The 24,016-nt window shown below is 45.5% G+C and overlaps 1 protein-coding gene across 8 annotated transcripts in view; it reads left to right on the top strand.

The window, feature by feature from the left end:
* Positions 1-24,016, top strand: part of MKNK1 (MAPK interacting serine/threonine kinase 1) — a 43,867-nt gene that overhangs the window by 11,058 nt on the left and 8,793 nt on the right. For 5 of the 8 annotated variants that reach the window (XM_071220913.1, XM_024571121.3, XM_045204223.2 and 2 more), the window contains exons 3-10: positions 4,732-4,901; positions 5,167-5,273; positions 7,427-7,528; positions 10,295-10,392; positions 13,148-13,227; positions 14,772-14,845; positions 17,113-17,217; positions 20,641-20,696. In XM_071220913.1, the coding sequence (XP_071077014.1) occupies positions 4,858-4,901; positions 5,167-5,273; positions 7,427-7,528; positions 10,295-10,392; positions 13,148-13,227; positions 14,772-14,845; positions 17,113-17,217; positions 20,641-20,696 (666 nt within the window). In that variant the 5' untranslated portion in view covers positions 4,732-4,857. Of the gene's footprint in view, positions 1-3,855; positions 3,991-4,731; positions 4,902-5,166; positions 5,274-7,426; positions 7,529-10,294; positions 10,393-13,147; positions 13,228-14,771; positions 14,846-17,112; positions 17,218-20,640; positions 20,697-24,016 lie in introns of all 8 variants that reach the window. The other 3 variants (XM_071220912.1, XM_071220914.1, XM_071220915.1) reach the window with 3 other exon arrangements.

Raw genomic sequence — 24,016 nt, 5'->3', positions numbered from 1 at the left:
ATATTACATTTTTTTATTCATGCATTGATTGATGGACATTTAGGTTGTTTCCATATCTTGGTTATTGTAACTAATCTAAATATTGCATTGAACATGGGGGTGCACATACCTATTCAAGTTAGCGTTTTCGTTTTCTCCGGATGAATACCCAGAAGTGGGATAGCTAAACCGTACGGTAATTCTGTTTTCCTGCTTGCTATTTTTTAAACACATACTTTCTTTGCCCCTCTCGCCCTTTCTCTTGTCATTCCTCCCACCAGGAGATGCAGTGACAGCTCTAAAGGCTGCTTGTGATCCCAGAATCAGAGCAGGGGAAGAAGATGGGCCTTAATCTAGACCTTTTGCCTCTGAGAATCTTACTACCCCCGCTCTGTTTGAGGCCTGTTGTGAATCACCGCCCTGCTGGCACCTTAGCAGGCCTCAGGTTTCTTTTACTGTGGCTGAGTGAGACACTGCGATCTGCATGATGCTGCCCAGCCTTACTACACACAGGGCTCCTGGGCAAACCCGTGAAATGCCTTAGCCCCTGAAACCACACTTACAGTCCTTTGATTGAGCTGATGCACAGGTGGCTCCTCTCATCCATCGTGCCTTAGATTTAACTAGCTTCTGTTTGAGCGTACCCTTTCCTTGACCTTGTCCCCTACGTAGTAATGACATCATCAGAAACCAAATCAGCCAACTAATAGGTCTGGCAGAAAAAGAATGTAACCTTGTACCTGATACAAGAACTGCCATGAAATAATGCGGTTGGACCGGTTCGTAGCTCTCCTACATTATATTCCAAAACACAAAATACAAAGCTATCTTGGAGCAAGAAGAAACTTTTGATAAATCAGATGTCAGATTAATATAGTCAGATGTCAGATTAATAATAAAGCAGTATGATGCCCTTGCATTTCTGTAAGCTAGAGCAGAGCTGACCGACCTTTTTGACATCATAGCACACATGGAAGATGATATTGTTCAGCCTGACGAGAGGATCAATATCTCGTTCACACACATCAGTAGGAATCTCTGTGCTCAGGTTTCTAGACGAAAGCATTCTCGTTGACGTCTGACTAGCTCTGACTGGCTACCCCCTCCTGCTTTCAGCATTAATGTTTAAATGCAGTGTAATAGTTTAAAGTTTGAGTTCTGAGCCAGACTATCTAGATTTAGATCCTAGCTCTGCCACTCACTAGCAATGTGACCGTGAGCAAATTACTTAATCCCTTTGCCCCTCAGTTTCTTCATCTGTAAAATGTGAAAATAACGATACTTACCTCATAGAGTTGAGAAGATTAGGTAAGTCAGTATATGTAAAATGTGGTGTTTGTAAAGTGCTCAGAACATTGCCTGGCGTATGGTAAGCGCCATATAAGCGTGTGCATACCGTGACTGCTTGTAGTAGTAGTGTTTACTTTGACTGCTATTACACGGCTTCAGGAAAGTAATTGTTCTGGGCTCCGTCTCTCAGGCCCCTCCGGAGACCTCCTCCTCTGCCTCACGTTTCTTAGTCTGGGTCTGTTCCTTAAGAGTGTCCATCCCCCTTCCTTTCGTTGCCTCTGTTTCTTTCATCTTCTCAGTTTCCATTTGTTTGGGGGTCTTCAGCCAGGTGACGAATGAGAAAAGAGCTGAATTGATTACTGTACTCATTAGCTTGCTCTTACCTGCTATTGCTTCTCTAGAAAGCTCTTGTGACTGAGGGAAAGAAGTCTTAGAGAGTGGGAAGAGGAGTGAATCATAGACCTGGAAAAGAACTCTAGAATGGTTGGAAGAGGGACGTGAGCTGAGATAGCCGAACCGTTAGCCCACAAAGTCCATTCTTAGTGGGACAGTGACCATCTGACAGCACACACTGATGTGGGAGCTGGTTAGTTCTCTGTGGGCTCTACCAAAACACGGAGAACAGATCTGGTGGCTTTGGAGCACTGTGGCTCATAAGACTTCCTGGAGAAATGGCACAGTTCTTTCAGAGGATGGGCTTTGGAGTTAGCTGGGAGGGGAGATCAGTACCTGCGTGTTGTGAATATCTGTTGCCTTTGTCGTCCTGCTGGGTGAGACTCCTCATCTGCTCTGTGAGCTCTCTGGGCCCTCTCCCCATGCAAGAGCAGGTGGGTTGTTGGACCTGTGTCTCTAACAGCTGCTACACTAACAGTATACCTAATGCTTATTGACTAACAGATTTTACAAGAAAGGAGAACATACATTCCTACTCTTATTTCAATGGAGAAAACAAGGTCAACTTAGGCTTAGGACTAGAAACATTTATTACGATGGATGCTGATCGAACTATGATGGTGAGACTGCATATGCTCCGCCTCTGCTTACCCCTTCGGCTGATTTGCCATCACTCCCTCACATAGGCTCTGCTCCAGCGAGCCTGAACAAGTGCGGTGGCACTAACCGGCCATTCTGCCTCTCCTTCAGGCCTTGGCCCGTGCTCTTCCTCTGCCTCTCCCCAGCCTCCGCCTTGGCCAGCTCCCACTCATCCTTCAGGTGCCCGCTTAGCTGTCCCTTCCTGTAGTTACCAGACTGAGTTAGCTGCCTCGCTCCTGCTCCACAGCACCTGGTACTCCCCTGTCACAGTGCTTGTCCCACTGTATTGAAATTGTTTTACATGCCCTGGCTGGTGTGGCTCAGTGGATTGAGTGCTGGCCTGCGAACCAAAGGGTCGCCGGTTCGATTCCCAGTCGGGGCACATGCCCGGGTTGTGGGCTAGGTCCCCAGTAGGGGGGCATATGAGAGGCAACCACACATTGATGTTTCTCTCCCTCTCTTTCTTCCTCTCTTCCCCTCTCTCTAAAAATAAATAAATAAAGTCTTTAAAAAAAAAAAAAAAAGAAATTGTTTTACATGTCAGTGTATTTAAGTTCCGTAAGGACATAAATGTCTTCTCTTGTATCCTCACTGTCTAGTACTGGACAGTTAGGTGTTCAGTAAATACAGTATGTGTATAATGAATAATTCAGGAGTGCTTTCACTTCTAGGTTCTTTTTTGTACAACAACCTTATGATATAAGCAGCCCAGGCCCTACTGTGACCTCATTTTGTATATGAAGGACGCGGATACTCAGCGAAGCTCAGCAACTCGCCAGGGCTCATGCAGAGAGCCAGGATTTAAACCCGTGTCTCTCAGACTTGAATGTTCAATGCATTTTTTTGTTTTTACATTTTCCCTTTTTAAAAATAGCATTTAAAAAGGCAAAAATTAAAATAGAGTATGTTGTTTTTCAGGATTATAAAAAATATCTTCAAGGCACCAATATTCCTGAAACATTTTTTTCACCAAATGTTGAATTTCAATCTAGATATGATTTTTAAAAATGTATAATCAGATTCTAAATTCCAGTGTGCATTGGAGAAAAATTATCATGTATTTTATTGAAAAATAAAATGTGACAATAATAGTGTAAAAAGTAATACAGTTTATTGTACAATTTGGAGGATACTGAAAAATATAAGGAAGAAAATAAAAATCACCCCAGCATGCAGGGAAAAAACTGCTACAGATTAGAAACAGCCTGGCCTTGGAAGGGCAGCATGGAGTTTGAATCCCAGGTAAACCACTAACTAGGTGTTTGGCATTTGGTTGATAATTCAGCTTCTGAGCCTTGGTTTACTCACTTGAAATATGGTGAAATATTTACCTTTTAGGATCATTGTAAGAATTAGAGATAATGTCTATAAATGCCTGGCACATAGTAGGCACTCTTTCAAATTAGAGTAGTATTAATATATTTGTGTATTTTTTTAACTAAACATTTTTTATTGGTTGATTGATTTTGAGAGAGAGAGAGAGAGAGAAACATTGACCTGTTGTTCCACCTATTTATGGATTCATTGGTTGATTCTTGTATATGCCCTGACCAGGGATCAAACCCACGGCGTTGGCGTATTGGGACGATGCTCTAACCAGCTGAGCTACCCAAGCAGAGCTGTGTATTTCTATACAGTTTTTCTTATCCGTTGTGTATGCATACATACGTTTTTTGAAGCGCATTTATAGTAAGTATATCACTGAGTCCTCACAGGGTTGCTGGAAAAGGCCAGTAGTATTTTCAGATCCCTCTGTAGATGAGAAAACGGAGACCTCTAAGAGGCAAAATAATTTGGTCTCGGCACTCTGTCTGGTACTGTCTGTACCAGGACTCTGTTTGGTCTCCTGGCACCAAGCCCATGTGCCTTCCCAGCAGTGTGCTTCTTTTCCAGCTCCACCTCCACCAGTATGCAAGCAGTGACCCCAGAGCCCTGCCCAAGACAAAGGCAAGGGGAGGAGGCAGTGGAAGTGCTGGGAGCCTCCACACCAGCTAGATTCAGTCTGAAAGCAGAAAAGAAGTGCCCACTTCCTTCTCTGAAACAACAGACACATTGCCCAACCCTATAGCATGGACCAGGCTTCTTCCTAGAAAGTTAGAAACCGTTCCGGTCACAGTGTTCTTTCTGAGAGGAAATTTATCACGGAATTCATGAAACTGAATAGCTTTACTCAGTCTCCAGGGCAAAGATGTGCCCAAATTTCTTTCAGTATGTGCACTCAGTGCTTAAAGGGCCTGGGTGACGTGCACTGTACCTAACACCTAGTACGTGCATCATTTTATGCCATTTTCACTCCAGTGCATGTTTTCTGATGGCTGATTTATGTGACTGATAGGAGATACACGGAAGAACAGGTGACAGTCCTGGCGTTTAGGAACATTGGGGAGATCTCGAGGCCAAATAAAATCAGTGCTCTGATTCAGTTTCCAGCAGGGTGTTTGGGAGCAGAGGATGGAACACTGACTTCTAGTCCTGTGCAGTAATAGCATCTATTGGCATGGTGCCTACCAGTGTTTGCACAACTCTTAACTCAGTCAGAGGGAAGGAGACTTTGAGATGGTTTTAATGGCTGAGAAGACTTCTTACGCCAAGGGAAAGAGGTGAGCCGAAGACCCGCTTGATTATGGAAACTTGCCCTTAAAGACTCTTTTATTGAATGATTGCATGCATAATAAATTAAGGCCCCACAGTCCCTGCAAGTGGATTGTCTGTGATAAAACAGAGCGTGTGGACAGGCTCTAGAGAGGAACCTATCAACCCCTTGGTAAGATTATGACACCTCTCCCTTCCCCCTCCCTCAGTGTAAACAGGGAAGTTAGGCATGTTTTTTCACTTCACTGTCTTCCTGCATTTTTTTCTTCCTAGTTTCAAAAACAACTCTCCTTCAACAAGTTCTGTTTCCAAGGAAAGTCTTAACCGTTTGTCCCTTCTGGCGTACCCTCTTCCAGTGAAATCCATGCAGAATAGACCAGGTACTCTATCTTTTTGTGCGTGAAACCATAAAATCGAATACTGAGTGTGCAGCAGCGCCCAGAGGTACGCTGCTTCCACAAGGGGCTCCCTCGGCCCTACTGTGCTAAAAACCGAGTATAAATTGCGGCTAACAGGGTTTTCTAGCTAGGGTTGTAAGTATGTCTGAGCATCCCCTGTGAATTATAAAGCCGCCAACCCTCTTGCTGCTCCTGCACTGCCTGCCTGGTGGCTGTTTTGCTTGTCCTTAGACCTTCCATCAGAGTGTGGGCAGGGGATGGAGAAAGAGAAGTGAATCCAAAATCTGTCCACGCTACACTTGGCTTGCAGTGCTGGCGAGAAAATAGATGGGGACAGGGGCTGACACTGGACTGCAGGCAGAAGCAGAGCCAGAGGGACAATGTCCCTCCTTCTCAGCCTGCTGTCCAAATGGTCGGTGCCCCCTCCCTGAGCTCTCGAAAATGAGTGACCTTGTGTTTTATTACTGTAGCATTTCTCACTATGCTGAGCAGCTTTTTAATATACCTCGGAGAGGGAGGTGGGTATTGGGGTGCTGATATGTCATTTTAATTTTTTAAATTCATAGCGTGTTGCACAAGATATATCTTGTGCTTGAAGCTGTTGGCTAGAGTAATATTTGAGATTCTCTGTGGATTCCTTTTATCCGTGTGTTTATCTGTTCTGTAAAGTATAATTGAAAATCTGCTGTCATTAGATCCTAAAAAGGGAAGGAAGAATGTGCCCAAATTGAGCTGTCAGACACTTGGCTGCCTAACCATGCTTTCTGGATTGTGGTGTTGAAAGGGGCCGTCATTCTGTGTGCTTTCTCTTAATGGCTGCCACGTACTTGCTCCCGAGAACAGCATAGAAGCCGCGCATCGACTCTAATCAATCTTCCTGAGCACACTTGCCATTTCTCTGATCGTGTTCAGCTGGGGTCCTCTGAGAAGAGAGTAGGCCTTTTCCCTCAGTGGGCAAAGAGCCAGCTTCCATTTCAAAATCTCACGGAAAAAAAAAATCCAACAACCCAGAGCCTGTGTTTATGGAAGGTTGGTCTACAAGTCTTTCACACTGCATGCCCCATCAGCACTTCAGTGCCTCTATTTTAGAAGGATGTAAAGGTTTAATCACCCTGGTGGGGATTTAGACCCAGAAACTTCAGAGAAATCTTATTATTTCTAACTGCAGGCAAAGAGTATTAAGGCTCCACTCTGGATCAGGGGCATGACATGTTCTATAAGTAATTTATCTTTACCAGGGGAAGGCCCTACTCGAGTGTCTTAGAAACAGTACAGTGATTGGGTACTGGCTCATTATTCCTCCTTTTCTCTTTCCCCTTCTCAGTCTCCTGCTTATTCTTTCTGTCCCTACTTTTTCCTTCCCACCCTGGCCAGTGTTCGAATATCTGCCTCCCAAATCTTCCCTTTAACAAGGGGTACCAGGGGCTTGCCAGTGAGAGAAAATAATGCTTTTGCAATGAATTGCAACCTCATCCAGAAGCCTGGTACAGACCTATGAACTGCAGACTTCTGAACACACCCTACCTGCATCCTCTCAAATAAGGAACAGGAGGGAAGAGTATGCTGTGGCTCCATAGGCACTGGCTGTGCCCTTAGACAGGACGTCATCTAACCCGCAGACCCATCCCCTGCTCTATTATACCTTCACGGAGGCAGTCTCCACTGAAGGCCTTTGAATCCCTGTGCCCATCCTCACAGGAATGTCACTAACCATGATTTCACTTGCATGGACCCCTACCCAACCTCACCCTCCTTCCTGTCTTTCTCGTGCTGAAGCTGAAGGATGTTAACTGGTGGGATTCTGCTTATGGATTCATTGTTCTGTTTGGGGACAATAGTTTGATTGGTGGCAGATCTAAATCCATGTGCTAATGAGCTTGGTTAAAGCAGGCTTCTGCTATCCTTTTTTAATCTAGCCTGTCTGAGTTTCTTTCCACAGTTAATGATCTCCTATGATGCTTTTGCCTTTTGTTTTGCCCCCTGGGTCAAAACAAATCAACAGTCCTCACAGATGTTTAAAAGCCATCAGTGTAAAGCTCCTGGGTACCCCCCCCACCCCTTTTCTTTCCTTCTGGGTAAACTTACAGCTTGATCAGTACGGTGATATCTCCCTTCCATCTCCTCTTTTCTCCCAGAGATGGGCAGCAGTGAGCCCCTTCCCATCGCAGAAGGTGACACGAGGAAGAAGAAGAAACGGAAGGCCCGGGCCGCGGAATTTTTGCCTGGAAAATTTGAAGGTTGGTGCCACTACTCTCTTAGATCAGGCCTGTGGCTCTCCAGTCGTGGGAGGAGCATCCTAAAGCCCATGGGTCCAGATCACAGGATCTGTGTCATCGTAGAGCCAGCTCATGGTTGTGCGTGTGATAGGGATGAAAGGTGGGGATGCAAGCGTCTGCACAAAGGAGTGACAGAGCAGAGATGGGAAGAGCCCCTGGGTGATGCGCAGGCCTCTCTGAATGGTCAAGGGACAGAAAGACCAATCTGTACACGGAGTGAGATGGTCTGGTGTGTTCCAGCCCCTATCAGATGTGACCTTTCCTTCAGCTATTCCTGGAAGGGCCACCGAGACATAGAACAAGCGTGTGAGAGCAAGAGAGGGCCAGGGCAGCAAATGAAACTGCAGTCTTCTGTAGGCAGAGAACTTGACTCAAGAGATTGCAGCTACTTGTGCTGTATGAGTTTGGCTCATTTTAAGAGTGAACGCTGTGTTCAGGGGACACAGTGTTGGTCATCAAACATTTCAAGCCCGACGGTGTGAGGCGCCAGGCGCAGCGCTGGTCCTGTTATCACTGGGCATGTGATGGGGTGAAGTGGGTCATTGGACACTTCCGCCAAGGACTGAAAGGATCAGTCGCACTCCTAGGAGTGACCTGCCCCTTCATGCATTTTGTTTCTTTTGTGAAACGTGAAAGAGCTTCCCCTCAAGGTCCCTCTTTCCAATACTGCAGATACACTAATGAATTGATTGTTTTGTAGAGCAGTTCTAGTCACAAGCCCTTTTTATGCGTCAGGAATATTGTACTTCCAACCACCAACCCATTCTGCCGTGTGTAAACGGCTAATGCTAGAGTGCCCATTGTGAGTGAAGCATGTTATTTAAAATACTTACAAACAAAAATATGTATTCTTCTGTTTCTTTTTTTAAAAATTTTTATTGAATTTATTTGGGTGACATTGGTTAATAAAATTGTATAGGTTTCAACTGTACAATTCTATAGTATGTAATCTGTATGCTGTATTGTGTGTTCACATCCAAAGTGAAATCTCTTTCTGTTACCATTTAGTTCCCTTTTACCCTCTTCTACATCCACCCCCCCATTCCCTCTGACAATCACCGCACTGTTGTTTGTGTCTGTGAGGGGTTTTTTTTTTTGCTTAATCTCTTCACCTTTTTAACTCAGCCCCCTAACCCTCTCCCCTCTGATAGCTGTTATTCTGTTTTCTGTGTCTATGAGTCTGTTTCTATTTTGTTTTTTTATTTTGTTCACAAGATTCCACATATTAGTGAAATGATATGATATTTGCCTTTCTCTGACTGGCTGATTTCACTTAGCATAATCCTCTCCAGGTCCATCCATGCTGTTGCAAAAGGTAAGGTTTCCTTCTTTTTTACAGCTGAGTAGTATTCCGCTGTGTAAATGTACCACAGCTTTTTTATCCCCTTATCTACTGATGGGCACTTGGGCTGCTTCCACATCGTGGCTATTGTGAATAATGCTGCAATGAACGTAGGAATACAGCAGCGTGTATTCTCAAACAGCTGCCGAGACCAACCCGTGATGAAGCCAAGAATGTACTTAGTGTGGGGTTTTGTCTGCTTGTTTGTCTTTAACTCACACAGTAGATGTGTATGTGGATGGGGTGGAGGGGTAAGGACAGAAGGTATGGACAAAAGTCCCGAGGTTTTTAAAATAGCTTCCAAATCAACAGGTCTTGCTCTTTCAATGAACATAAGAGTATTTCCTGTTATTCAAGGGTGGTTTGTGCAATTATAGGGCTTGTCATGACTCAGAGTGATAAAATCTAATTTCATGGTTAAGAAGTATTCTGCTCAGTCTGTGGGTTTAAGTGCTAGGCTGCCTCAGGGGGGGAAAGCTGAAGAATGGAGGCCACAGGAGAAGGAGGTCAGCTCAGCAGAGGCCATGGGGGAGCTGTGGCTGCCTTTCGAAGGGGCTCGGTGATCTTGTGCTATTTGTGAGCTTGCACAGGTCACCTGAAAGTTCTTTCGACCCAGGCCTATTGCTCTGTTAGAACCACTCTGACTCAGCACCCTAAAAACCTCGAGGCATCCGTTTACATTTATGTTTGTCTCCTGCTTCCTGTGGGTGGCTTCTGGAAACTTCTCAAAAACATCCAATGAGTTTCTTCATGTGTGGTATAAAATAAAACAGTGCTTTATTCCCCTTTATGTCAGCCATGCCAGCACTGAGCTGGGCACATAGGTGCTCAGCAAACGAGTAAATTGATGCACGGTGTCCATTCAAATCGCACCCCTCTTACAGGGATCCCCCAGATTCCCTGAACAGGTACATTTAACCTTTCCCTTCCCTGGCCCCTTTTTACTGTGTCTTGTCTCTCTGTGATAGTATTTCCCACTGTCTGGTTTACTCTGGGGTCACTTGTGTACACATCTGTCTTCCCCATTGGACTGTGACCCTCAAAGGGCAGGCACTATATTTTATTCCTCCTTCTGTTCCCATTATGAGTCTAATATGCTATCTGACACATAGTAGGTGCTCAGGAAGTAGGTGTGCCAAATTGAAACCCTTTCACTGACCTCATTTCTAAAATGGGGAACAGGATGCCTTCAATGTGGCCTAGTTGTTGAGAAACTGAGTCCCGAGACAGTGGGACAGCTCATGGTCGTCCTCGTCACTGTGCTGTGGAGCCGTCGTCTGCCTCGTTGTCAGACCAAGGAAGCTGAGTGACAGAAGCTCTTCTTCCCATCTTAACTTGCACAGGGTAACTCATCTTGTTATTCCTCTCATCCATTTCATCTCCAGATACGTACAAGCTGACCTCTGAATTGCTTGGAGAAGGAGCCTATGCCAAAGTTCAAGGTGCTGTGAGCCTGCAGAATGGCAAAGAGTATGCTGTCAAAGTGAGTATCTCATCGGAATGCCAGGCTTTACTTTACTAATAGCCCTTGCTAAACCAAATAAATGTTATATTCCCCAATATGGTGGCTCAGTAAGAATCAGGGTTCCAAAGCTATATCTGCTGGATTCAAAGGTTGATTTTTCAACTTGCTGTGTAACATTAGGCAAGTTACTTAACCTCTCTGTCCATCAGTTTCCTCATCTGTAAAATACATGTAATTATAGAACCTATATAGTACTGCTGTGAGGATGAAATAAGGTAATATGTGTAAAGTGCTTTAGAGCAGTACCTAGCTCAGAGTAAGCTGCTTCTTATTAAACTGGCAAATGAAGTTAGCTTCAGGGAGTAGATGGACAGATTTGGAATTAGATGATCCACCTGAATTTGTGTTTTGACGAGCCGCTATTTGACTTTGGGAACGTCATTGAACCTCCTTGAACCTCAGTTCCCAGATCTCTAAAATGAAGATAATCATGCCTGCCCTTCCGGTCTCATGGATTAGTTATGAAAACGAAAATAAAAATAAACTGGTATTAGTAGAAAGATTTTGCACATTACAAAATGCTCTAAAGTGACGTATCGTGATAATGAGGACGGAGCACTCAGCTGTGGAGCAGGAGAGGTGGCTTCTCGCTATGTGACCTGGGAGTGGCTTACTTCCCCGTCCGTGCTTCCATTTACTGACTTCCCATGGAAGAAGGGGTGGATCTAGAGCAGCGGTTCTCCAAGTGTGGTCCCTGCCCCAGGGCCTTTCTATTTTTACCAAGTTTCCAAGTGATTCTATTACTACCAAAGTTCAAGAGCCACTGATCTAGAAACAAGGTCTTATTACAGACCTTGTTGCCCCACGGGGGCAATTCAAACTCATTTCAAGTCATCCACCTGAGCTGCCAGGTCTAATGGCTGCCTCATAGGGGCAAACCCAGCCAAATTGACTCCTGAAAGAGGTGGTGTTTTTTTTTAACCAACTGGCCATAGTCCCAGCTGTGGGTTTACAAAGTAGAACACTTCTGCTAAGCTATGTTCCTTTTTACCTGGAGTATTGTTGAATATGGTAACAAAAGCACTACCTCATTTCCTTTTTGGAAACCGATCAGTATAAATTACAAGTAATTTTTTTTTAAGCATGCCCTAAATGTGGTAAAAACTACAAAAGTCCACTGGTTTTCAAAGGCCTAACTACATTTATGGATGATAGACCTATTTCTTCAAAGTTGGATCACAAGAGGAAAACCAGGCCCTTCCTCCATGTCCCCTGGTATCTTTGGGCAACGATGGACCCAGGCTTGACAGTTCTTGGACTTCAGTGGTTCTGCTTGTGTCTCATGTTTCCCCTGTTCTTTGAAAGTTCCCTAGAGATGGGCTGCTTCTCCCAGTGTGGCTCCACAATACTCAGTCTTATTTGGGCTTTCCCTACCAGCATCCAACTGATAAATGCTAGAGCCTCAGGGTGGGAATGGAATTTCAAGATAACCTAGTCCTGAATTTGCTCTGTAACTCCTCAGATAGTTGGACCATATTCCACTCCCCCATTACCTCCTCAGAGAAAATTATGCCATTGCTGGACAGCTTGCCTGCTAGGAAGTTCTTCCTGACTTTGACCTGAAACGTTTGGTGAATGAGCAAGTTGCATAGCTTCTGTCCCCCAGCACTACTTCTTTGTGCAGAAAATGGGTCCAGAGGTGTACTAACAGGCATAGATTTATTTAGAAAATTACATTAGTCAAGGATGTTCGTGCTGCAGCGCATTGGAGAAGTTTGAGGTACTCTACCCAGCATTCGTGGAACGGAGGAACAGGATGTCATCATCTGCTGCCCACTCGTCCCGTGGGGCTGTGAAGCAGAGCCAGCTCTGCAGAACACTTGCCCACAGACTCTGCTTGACACAGTTAGAGCTCTGGATGGGTCCGTAGAGACGTTCAGAGTCATCCAGCCCCTGTGTAAACCACCTGCTCATCTGCCGGCTCACCCATTCCTTCAGTCGGTACTTGCCAAGCATCTCCAAATACAGGTGGGGAGGGAGCAGCACACAGGAGCAAAGGAGAAGCCCACTGTGTCATAGGAGAGGCAGGCCTGTAGGTTCTCTGAGAGAAGCAGTATAAAACATACACAGGTGCAGGATAGCCAGGGCTTCAGAGGCAGCTCTGGGCTTGAATTCCTGTCCTGGCACCTATCAGAGCTGTGGACACAATGCTTTACCTCTTCCTATCTTTGGGGATTGTGTTGTGAGGGTTTAGAGATTATGTACCTAAATGACTTCATGCAGTGCCTGCCAAAGAGTGAATTCTCAGAAGAACTGCAGAGGTGGACCTGAGCTGGGCCCCAGAGCTAGTTCCTGTCCACAGTGCCCTTCATCCCCCTTGCTCTTCCTCCAACACTAGGAGATCCCTCAGTAGAGCTTGTAAATTCTTACCTGGAAGGCAGAAGAGAGGCCCTTGGAGTAAGAGCCGGTTAGAGAGAGCTCTTTGGCTTGCTGCTGCCTCAGTCTCCCCTGGGCAGCTTGGAACTGCCCTCAGAGGCGTCCACAGTGTAGTGCTTGGCCGGAGTCGAACAGGCCCAGCCAGGCTGGAAAGCCCTCGGGCCCGACTGCGGCTTTGCTGACAGAGCCACAACACCTGTGCCACCAAGACCTACTCCAGACGTGTGCTTGAAACTGACTTGGGCCAAATTTGGCATTCCGTTCTGCCACAGGGCTCCTGCGGAGGGGTGTTTTGAGGTCAGGTGGGTGTATTTGACAGATGTTATTCTTCCCACAGATCATCGAAAAACAAGCCGGGCATAGTCGGAGTAGGGTATTTCGAGAGGTGGAGACGCTCTATCAGTGTCAAGGAAATAAGTGAGTATAGTGTTGGGTTACTCGCTCCTTCTCCGGGGTGCACGAGGCCACAGAAAAGGAGGTTATTACCATCTCCTCTCCCCAGCTCTGCTTTCGCCACAACTGCGTGTAACTCTTTCCATCTTTCAATGCTTAAAGAAAGAGCAAAGAAGCCATCTCCTGTTTAAGCCGCCATTCTATAAATATCAGCAGTTCAGGTAAATTAGAAGAGTGAGGGACCTGAGTGAGTGCCTGGGACACTAGTGGGGTTTTATGTCTTTCAAGTGCCTATTGAAACTAGGCTGACAGACTGTTGCCTGGTGGAAACCTTTAGGAACCGGCTTTGATTACAGACGAGGATGACGAGAACTACCAGGAATACGTGCTGCTGGTTTCTGTTTCTAGGATGGTCACATACGTGCAGCTACCACCGAGGGTCCTGAGGCCTGGTCTTACCCTCTGTGGTTGAGAACCGGGCCAAGGTGCTCTCTAGCCCCGTCTTAGTCTGCTCACCACCCGCTCCAAATGAGTGGCTTTCCCACTGGGGCCTTAAATCAGGGTCACCTCTAAGACTCCGCTTCCCCCTCTCTTTCCTTCCCTGGCAGGGTCAGCAGGGAGCCAGTGGCCCGGTATTGATGGCTTTGTCATTAAGCTTGGAGGATGGGGGCTGCTGTTGATTTAACTCCAGGCACTGCCTCTACAATCTTCTTTCAAATTAGGCCATTTTGGCCATCTTATTTGGACGCCTTCACACTAGTAAAAGCCTGGTGTCTCCCAAAGTGGTCAGCATTTTTTTATGAGGGACAGATTTTTATTTTCAGCCTGCAGCTTCTGAGTTCAGCATTAGAGACTCTACTTGGTTTATTTCGTTCTTTAAAAGAAAAAAAGCCCCCAACACCTCCAATATCCAGGCTGGTGGCTTCCCTACTGAGTTACAAGACGACCTTGTTGGCAGAGCACAGTAATGCTCCGGCAGACAGAGAGTGCTCACCGGGGAAGGCCACAAGTGCTATGGTGGCCGGGAACACGGCTGTTTCATTAAGCAGCGCTTAGCAGTTAGGGTCTAGCGGTGCCCACGTTAGGCCCCAAGTCTATTTGACAGATGTTTCCATTTTCTCCAGGCAATGTAAATACTGCCCCGTGATTTATGGGCAAGAGGGAGGGCAAGTAATTATTTGCTGCTTGCCTCCAGGACACACACCTACTATTCAGCGTTATTAGCCGCAATTGCTTCCAGTCGGCTGCAGATTTTATTCAGTTTAATGTGACCGGGACTTTTTTATAACTCTACCTAGTGGGTTTTAGGGTTGGGGTTTGACAGCACAGACTTGGTGAAAACACCAGAGACCAAACATTATGGAAAGATAAGGTGACCTGAATCTTGCTAACACCATTGGCTACTTCTCAAACATGGGTCTTTAATAAGCATTCTGATTTCAAGTTGATTTCCGCCCTGTTACAGGGTGTTGTATATTTTTTTCATTGTATATTTATAAATGGGCTTTAATATATAATACCATTTCTCCTTTTTTTTTTGCTTTTCTTCCTATTTTTCCCTATTTAAGGAACATTTTGGAGCTGATTGAGTTCTTTGAAGATGACACAAGGTTTTACTTGGTCTTTGAGAAATTACAAGGAGGTACTTAACTGTTGAGTATGTGTTTGGACTTCTGATTAAGACACAGGGTAGTGATCATTCATCATGAATCCCAGAGACGTCTAAAACGAGTCAAGCTAATAAAAAGGATGAAGGACTTAAAACTGCCCTTGATTTGGGAGAAGGGAGGCCGGAGGGAAGGATGATAATTAGCATTTTGCAAAGCTTAGAATGTCACCTGTGTGGGCATTCTGTAGATGCCTTCTCATTGTAATAGGGCTCATGTATAGATACATGCAGTCACCAACTTATCAATCCTGGTTTTGACATGTTCTCTATTTAACTGAATTAATTGTGGGTGGAAGCTCTTACACACATTGTGACGTCCGGAAAGGCTCACCAGGGGAGAGGAGGGCCCCATTGTTTAGGACACAGATGCAGGCTAGAGAGAGAGGCCTGAGAATGTGCCGTCCTTCACATGGAAAGTCGCCATTTCTGACCATCACCACTCCCGCCATCACCCGTACACATAATCCCTGGGATGTGTATTGAAGTTGCTTTTCTGACAAAGAGAAGGAGCTAGAGAAGCCCTTGTCTCCCCGTCACTCACCGAACCCCAGGACACATTTGCAAGGTGAACACTGGGGAGGGTGCCTGGAGCTGAGTGGACGGCTGCACAGAGAGGCTTGGTGGTTAACAGACAGTGTTTTAGAAACCAACAATGCTAAGTTTAAGTCTAGCTCCATCACTGACTAGCTGTGTGCCCTTGGGCAAGTCGCTTAACCTTTCCAAACATATTCTCCCATTGTAAAATAGGAATAATGGGAGCACCCACTTCCTTGGGTTGCTATTAGGGTAAACAATAGAATTCATGTGAAATGCTTAGCACAGTACCTAGTAGGCACTAAGGGTTCAATAATTGTCAGTGGTTTAATATTATTAAAACAATTGGGTATGGTGGGAGCTAGGTGAGAAGTATGCAGAATGTTATACTCCACCTTCCTTTTTAACAAATTTGGAAACAAGAGACTCACTACTGTACAGCAAACCTGAGACCTAACCAGGAGCTAGTTTTCTTGGAATGTTTTCTAGCATGTTGGGATCCCTTGATTGTTTAATCTGGCAAGTGAAAGATCTTTCGTCTCCTGTGCATGCCAAAAACCAGAGGTAACAAAGTAAACACGTACCATTGGTACGTCACAGGGATGATACCTTCAGTCCAGAAACACAGGCTTCCAGGAGTGAGCACAGACCACATGGAGCCAAGCCATGTGTTCATGCCTGTGCCTGCCCTGCCCTGCCCAGCAACGCTAGGACTGTGAGTTACATGTGTGAAATGCTAGATGCAGCTGACACCATATGAGTCAGAGTGCAGCTCTACTGAGGTCAGACCCAGTAGGTGAAGAGAGTGGGGTTGGCTCAGGGCAACCCATGCCCCAGCGTCCAGGCCACAGGTCCTCCTGAGGGGAGGTCTGCGCAGGTTCTGAGGCCACCACTTACTGGTGTACCATCTTGAGCAAGTTGCTTAATCATTCTCGGCTCTGGGTTCCCACCTATAAAATGTATTTGTACATTTTGTAAAATTGTGGTGAAGCTAGTCTAGATAATCTATTTAAAAAGTATTACACAGTGCTTGGCACATAGTAACTACTCAATAAATGTTAGCCAATAAAATTTACTTGGTCTTTGAGAAGTTGCAAGGAGGTACTTACTGTTGAGTATGTGTTTGGACTTCTGATCAAGGCCCAGGGTGATGACCATCCATCATGAATCCCAGAGACTTCTCAAAGAAGTTGCCAACAACATAATAATAATGATAATGATGATAATAATAGAGAAAGTTCGAGGGGGGGCAGTTTTTTCTCTTGTTCTAGACCTTCACATATCCAGTGAGGGCGTGGCATTTCTGTTGGTAGGCTGTGCTCTTGTTTGGATCTGAGATCAGATGCAAAGGAGGAAAGTTTCTACAGAGAGGCCCCCCCAACCCCAGGCCAATTCACTTTTAGTTCTTCTTGATTCCAGAAGCCAAATGGCATTTATATCTTTCGGTCATTTAAATAAATGACCACTTATTTGTTCTGTACTCATCATAGACAAGTATAGAAGATAGCAGTTCAGTTCTGCTCAGTATGATTTTGTGCTGGTACCTCCTCTGTGCCAGGAACCACACTTGGTGCTGGACATTCAGTAATGAATAAGCCTATGAATAAGCCAAGTTCCCACCCCAAACTTGTGGGAACTTGGCCTCTGAGAAGTTATACTTAGCAGAGCCTGAAGAGGCATGCTCCTGTGTCCCCTCTGCTCTCCAGGCTCCATCCTGGCCCACATTCAGAAACGGAAGCACTTCAATGAGCGAGAAGCCAGCCGAGTGGTACGGGATGTTGCCTCTGCCCTTGACTTCCTACACACCAAAGGTGAGCTGGGAAACCAGGGTGGCTCCCAGACTTCTGATATGGGTGGCGGGTAGATGTGGAGCTAGTAAGAATTGATAAGGATTACAGAAGAAAGGTCAGGGGAGAAAATAAATTTCATCTTGAACAAGATATATGTGGGTGTGTGGCTATGAATGATTTTCCTTTCCTAATGAAGATGCAGAACATGTACCATACAACCATTCTAGTGTAAGTAGTTGGGTGTTATCCTTTCTAGTCTTAAAATACATCACGTATAGCCCTCACTAGTGTGGCTCCGTTGGGCGTCATTCTGCAAAGCGGAAGGCCACCCACCAGTTGAATTCCCAGTCAGGGCACAAGCCTGGATTGTGGGTTTGGTCCCCAGTCAGGGCTCATACGAGAGGCAACCGATCGATGTTTCTGTCTCACATCGATGTTTCTCTCCCTCTCTTTCTCCTTCCCTTCCCCTCTCTCTAAAAATAAATAAATGAACTCTTTTAAAAATACAGCACCTATATTGGCATGATAGTGTATATGTAGTTTTATATCTTGTTGACAATAAATGGAAAATGCAGTTTTCTACTAACATGGTAAGTTCAAGGTATCTATTGAACTTCACGATGGTAAAGGGCAGGTTGCTATTGTTTGATTTACACTTTGGTTTATAGTGTTTATTTAAGAGTGATTATGTAGTCGAGAACTTTGGTAGTGTCCTGACACTACTTTGGTGTGGCTCAGTGAGTTGGGCATCATCCTGCGGACCAAAGGGTCACCAGTTGGATTCCTGGTCAGGGCACATGCCTGGGTTGCAGGCCGGGTGCCTGGTTGGGGGTGTGCAAGAGGTGGCTGATCAGTGTTTCTCTCCCTCTCTTTCTCCCTTCCTTCCCCTCTCTCTAAAAACAAATAAATAAATCCTTTTAATTTTTTTAAAAAAGGACTTTATAGTAAATTAAATATTTTTGCAAATTGGGATTTTTGCATTCCATAAATATGTTTATTACATACATTTTTTATATTTGCTGGACAACAGTGCCATGGAAAAAAAGAAGTCTGGCTTTACCTTTTTACCAGCTATGTGCTCCCTCAGTAACAGTGCTCACCCTACAGAGTCAGAGTGAGAATGAAGGAAGAGTTATATCACCAGCAGCAGTTAGCACTGAGACAGCACTTGTTACGTGCTGGGCACTGCCATGCCTTTCATCGGTACTTACTGGCTTATGTAATTGTGTTTGTCCTATGTGTGTATTATATGTGCCTAACATAGGTGGAACATAGTGCCTGGCACATAGTACATAGTTCTTCAATACTGTTATTTCCTGCAGCCTTATCCCCCACCAGGCAGAAAGCATTTTTATTCCTAATATTAATTCTCTTAAAGCATCCTGCCTGGTGGGGGACAGAGCAAATAATTTGTGACTTAGCTCTGCTCCCTTCACTTTTGTGGATACAGGCCAACCACCCTGGCTGTGAGTGCTCAGGGCCACTTGTAGGCATCCTGTCCATGCACCCCACCTTGTGCCAGCAGCACTGTGCAAGCTGGTGTGGCCTGGGTGTGGGAGGGTCAGGTTCATTGATTCTACCTCGTTTCCTCCAGAGGCTGGAGAGAGATCTGCAGACTGACAGTGCCCAAGTTGGGGGCCTGACTTGTGCATGGGGTGAAAATTCCTAGAAGGGGGTGTCTGTACTTTCCACAGCGTGATGAATGGCAGTGGTTCTGTTTCTGAAAGCTGGGATGCGTGTAGGTAACACCTGCCTGACAAAGATTTACAACTGCTCCCCCAGCTGCCTCCGTAGATTGCAAAACTGGGTCACGCTTTTTACAAGATCCATACCTTAGAGGGGGGTAAAGGCGGTTTTATTTTTTATTTATTTATTTTTTTACAAGAATGCACCAAAGGGAACAGAGGCTGGTAGTTTCCAAGGAGTTCTGAAGTGCTTGTTAACATCTACCTGGCCAGCTGCCCATGTGCCTAGAAGTTGGAGGGGATGAAAAACGATTTCCAGCTGAACTTGGCTGTTTTCTAAATAACTTCACACTGGGAAGATGAATTGGGCAAGAATGGGTCAGCCCGGAAACAAGTTCCATACTTTTAAATATTGGACACACTGCAGCTTAACCTCTGGGAAATGAACCAGAGCTGCTCGATGGCTGGTGTGCTCACAGAGGCAGGCCTATTATTACACATGGCTCTCAGTTCCAGGCTGGGGGACGACTGGGCCATCAGCACCTATTTGGAGAGCAAGGCTCCGTGTGTGGCTCATGATCCTTCTGTGGGAGCACTTGCTGTAATGGAAAATATCTTTCACTTTTAGTGCGGCAAGCTGTAGCCCGACTCAATTTGTGCAGCCTGGACTGAGTTGCTCTGGGTTCTCATTCAATTAGGTGACTGATGAAGTCACTGAGCCTGCTGGAGCCCAGGTTTTTCCTCGAGTGAAGGGCCTCCAGTGGGCTGGGCCTCTGTCACCTACTAGGGAGTCAGAGGGCTGCCTGAGAAATTGATCATCCGGGGAGTTTTAGTAAAGCAGACTGCCTTTTCCTGGTGCCTGAGAATCCTCTGCTGCTTTCCAGTACTTCCAAGTAGTAGCCGTTCAGCTTTTGCTCAGCCTTGCAGCCCTTCTGTCTCTGCATCATACATTCTGCAGGAGGAAAGAGGAATGGAGGGTTTCTGGGTCCACAACTAAAATTCCATGGCCCTGTGAGTTGGTTCTTTGCCCCCGTCGTTGGTTAAAAGGTGGTTTTCCCGCAGGTGCCTTCTTGTCCTGGTCAGCAGCTTTTAACCTCCCATGGGGTCAGCTGCTATCTGTAATGTCCTTCAGAAGGGCTGGCCAAAATGCAGGGGGGAAGAGGCCTTATCTTAAAAACAGCCCCCCCATGGGCCAAAGCAGCCAGCACTGTGCCTCTGGAAGGACTGTCCTGGATATGCAGAGCAGGAGAGAAGGGAATTGGACAAGATTTGAGAGATATGTTCGCTAACGCTTGATCCTCTGAACATTAAGGAAGTCCCACTGAAGGAATCTTTGTTTTTTAATCGGCCACACAAGAAGAAATGGGCTAGAGCAGTCTCAGTCCCCTGAGATGCTTTTAAACAAGGCACTCATTATTTCTGCATTGCTGTTCCAACAGGGCTGTTCGCAGAGCTCTTTGCTCTGCTTCCTGTTAGGCTTCTTATTCTTCGTTGTCCCTGCAGTGCTGGCCAGGATTCATTTAGCCCTTCTTATCCCTGCCAGACTTCTAAAGCTTCTGCTTCGAAAGAACATACAGATTCAACTGTGCCTTTGGTTTGTCTCTGGTTACGTCTGCCTCCTGCAGCTCGTTGGCTTTTTAATGTACCATAATTGGGAATTAATCTGCGAACAACAGCATTTGGAAAAAATTAATTGTGTGTGGAATGTTTGATAATTATATGCATATGTTAACCATTTCTTTGCCCTTTATCATTTCAGGCATTGCTCACCGCGATCTGAAGCCCGAAAATATATTGTGTGAGTCTTCAGAAAAGGTACTTAGGGCCTGACTTAGGATGTTACAGATTTTATACTGATGCAGGGAAGCCACCTTGTTTTCCATATAGGTTGTTAGCAGCCCTCTCAGCCTCTGGTACTAACTTGAACTGATTATTATGGACGTGTGAGAATGTTATACCTAATGTGTAGTGTTTCTATATTCCTAGTAGGGTTAATCCTTTTCCCTTCTCTGCTGGTTTTAGCAGTGTGATTGTGATTGGCTTAAGCCTGAGAGTTTGTAAAATATATGAGAGTCACACAAAATGAATGTTTTCTAGTCTAATGCACCTACCTTTAGAGCAGGTGATGGGAGTCATAACCAACTCAATCCTATATGAAGCAAATCTCTGCCTATAAAAGAGGGTCATGTCGTGATATATGTGCCACTGGAAGTGAACATTGAAAAGGATTTCTGTTTCTATTTTTATTGCCCATTAAAAAGAAAACATTTGTACTTGGGGTTGAACAAATGCCATCTATTTTAAACTTGCCCTTAACTCAATCTACTGATAGATGGAAGTGTTCGCATTTCCGTAAGCATGCATGAATTTGAGAAATTCTCTGTTCGGAGGGATTTAGGCCCTGGTGGATTTGATGGCCCACACTCATAGTTCTGTGTTTGTGTATGTGTGTGTATGCGTGAACACATATGTCTTGGTCGGAATTAAGGGATATCTCTTAGATAAGGAGTGGCTATAAGTGAATATGTGAGTCAACCTGGTACTTAACAACTCTTTTTTTTAATGTTTATTTATTGATTTTAGAGAGAGAGAGGAAGGGGTAGAGAGGGACAGAGAGAGCGCGTGAGAGAAACATTGCCGCATTGCTCCACTCATTCATGCATTCGTTGCCTAATTTTTGTACATGCCCTGACTGGAGACCAAACCCACGACCTTGGCGTATCAGGACAACACTCTAACCAATGGAGCTTGCCAGCCAGAGTGGTACTTACAACTCTTGTGAGTGGTAATAATGTATTGTTCCAATGAGACCTTCTGCCTTCCTGTCAGTGGCTCTGACATTAAACTATAAGACTTATCATTATTATCATTAGGATTATTAATAATTGTAGTTAACAGGGCACACCACCTCCCACCCCTCGCGAGTGGCACCGGAGCCACCACGGCTTTAAGTAAGGCACAGGTCAGGGCTGCCTGGCACTCAGCAGCTACTTGGAGCTCTCAGAGGGAGAAGGCACCGCTCCCGTGAGTCACTGTGCTTCTCGGTGGGACAGCCAACACAAGGTGAGGACCACATGAACAGGTGGAAGGATTGCAATGCCAGAAACCCAACTGCTGTCACGTGCAGAGGGCAGCACAGGCAGGCATGGCTCACCTCTTCACACAACCACATCAAAATTACAACTAAAATACAGAAAAACCATCACTCAAAACCCTCAGAAAACAAGTTGAATGGAAGTCTGACAACTACGGAATTAAAGAAACCACATCCATCCACACTGGCAGGAGGGGCTGGTCCCTCACCCATGTGTGGTGGACAAAAATTCGGGGGGCTATCTCGGGAGCAAGGAGTCCCAGCCCCATACCAGGCCCCCCAGCCCAGGGTCCCAGTGCCAGGATGATAAGTTAAGCCCCACAACTTCTGGCTGCAAAAACCAGCAAGGATTGAGTTGGTGGAAGAAACTGCTGGAGCCCTAAGCAGTTCCTCTTAAAGAACCCATACATAGACTCACCTATTCAGACTCACTCCCTCTGAACTCCAGCACCAGGGTAGCAGCTTGAAAGACACCAGCGGTATACAGGGAGGAGCTGAAGTGTCTGGCATCAAGGCGAGCAGTGGCCATTGTCCCTTTTCTAAACCCTTTCCACATAGAGCCAGCAAGCTGGTGCCATATTTGAGACTGCATCAACCTGGCTAACACTGTTTAACCTGCCTTGGAGATTCCCAGAGACTCCACCCCACCCAACTTACAGGCCCCCCAAGCTGCTTTACCATATCAATGGCTGATCTTAGCTCAGGCTTTACAACTTCCTAAAACCTATCAAATAAGCAATAGCTGGCTTAAGTGAGCCCCAGGTCCAGCACTAGCAGCAGCCAACCTAGATTCACAGCTTGGCTTCTCCTAGGAATCTCCAAGCCCAGCACAAGTAGCCACCTCAGATTGCTGTATAGCTCAGGAAGGGTGGCCCAGGGCAAAACACAGGTGGGGGCTGACCTTGGCCTGCACCATCTGGGAAACTGCAGAGCCAGCGCACTCTGTGGACAACTACGGACCACATTGGAGCACCACCACCCTGCCCCTGCACAGCTGATTCTCCACAGAGGGAGGAGATTGATGGTATGTGCTCACAGCCACTCCTTGCCCCTGACTGGCGTGGGTGAATCCCTCCTATTGACCTGCCAATAGCAGTCAAGGCTCAACTACAAGAGGAGGATGTACGCAGCCCACACAAAGGGCGCACCTCAAGTACCCAGCTTGGATGATAGGGGAGGCTGGACCCTACACTTGTCACCTACTACACTAGGCCACACTGCCAAGCCTGGGAGACGTAGCAGCTCTACCTAATACATAGAAACAAACACAGGGAGGCTGCCAAAATGAGGAGACAAAGAAACATGGCTCAAATGAAAGAATAGATCAAAATTCTAGAAAAAGATCTAAACAAAATGGAGATAAGCAATCTATCAGATGCAGAGTTCAAAACACTGGTTGTAAGGATGCTCAAGGAACTTAATGAGGACCTCAAAAGCAGAAAGAAGATCCAGTCAGAAATGAAGGATACACTAATTGGAATAAAGAACAATTTACAGGAAACAACAGTACAGTGGATGAAGCTGAGAATCAAATCAATGACATGGAACATAAAGAAGCAAAACACAACCAATCAGAACAACAAGAAGAAAAAAGAATCCAAAAAAATGAGGATAGTGTAAACAGCCTCTGGGACAACTCCAAGAGGTCCAACATTTGTATCATAGGGGTGCCAGAGGGAAAAGAGAAAGAGCAAGAAATTGGAAATCTATTTGAAATAATAATGAAAGAAAACTTCCCTAATTTGGTGAAGGAAATAGACATGTAAATCCAGGAAGCACAGAGAGTCCCAAACAAGATAGATGCAAAGTGGCCACTCCAAGACACGGCATAATTGAAATTCCAAAGGTTAAAGATAAAGATTCTTAAAAATAGTAAGAGAAAAGCAGTTAGTTGCCTACAATGGAGTTCCCATAAGACTGTCAGGTGCTTTCTCAAAAGGAACTCTGCAGGCTAGAAGGGATTGACAAGAAATATTCCAAGTCATGAAAAGCACAGACCTACAGCCAAGATTGCTCTACCCAGCAAAGATAATCATTTAGA

The sequence above is a fragment of the Desmodus rotundus genome, chromosome 3 (assembly GCF_022682495.2).
Source record: "Desmodus rotundus isolate HL8 chromosome 3, HLdesRot8A.1, whole genome shotgun sequence".
NCBI lineage: Eukaryota > Metazoa > Chordata > Mammalia > Chiroptera > Phyllostomidae > Desmodus > Desmodus rotundus.
This window is presented reverse-complemented; position numbering and strand designations above follow the sequence as displayed.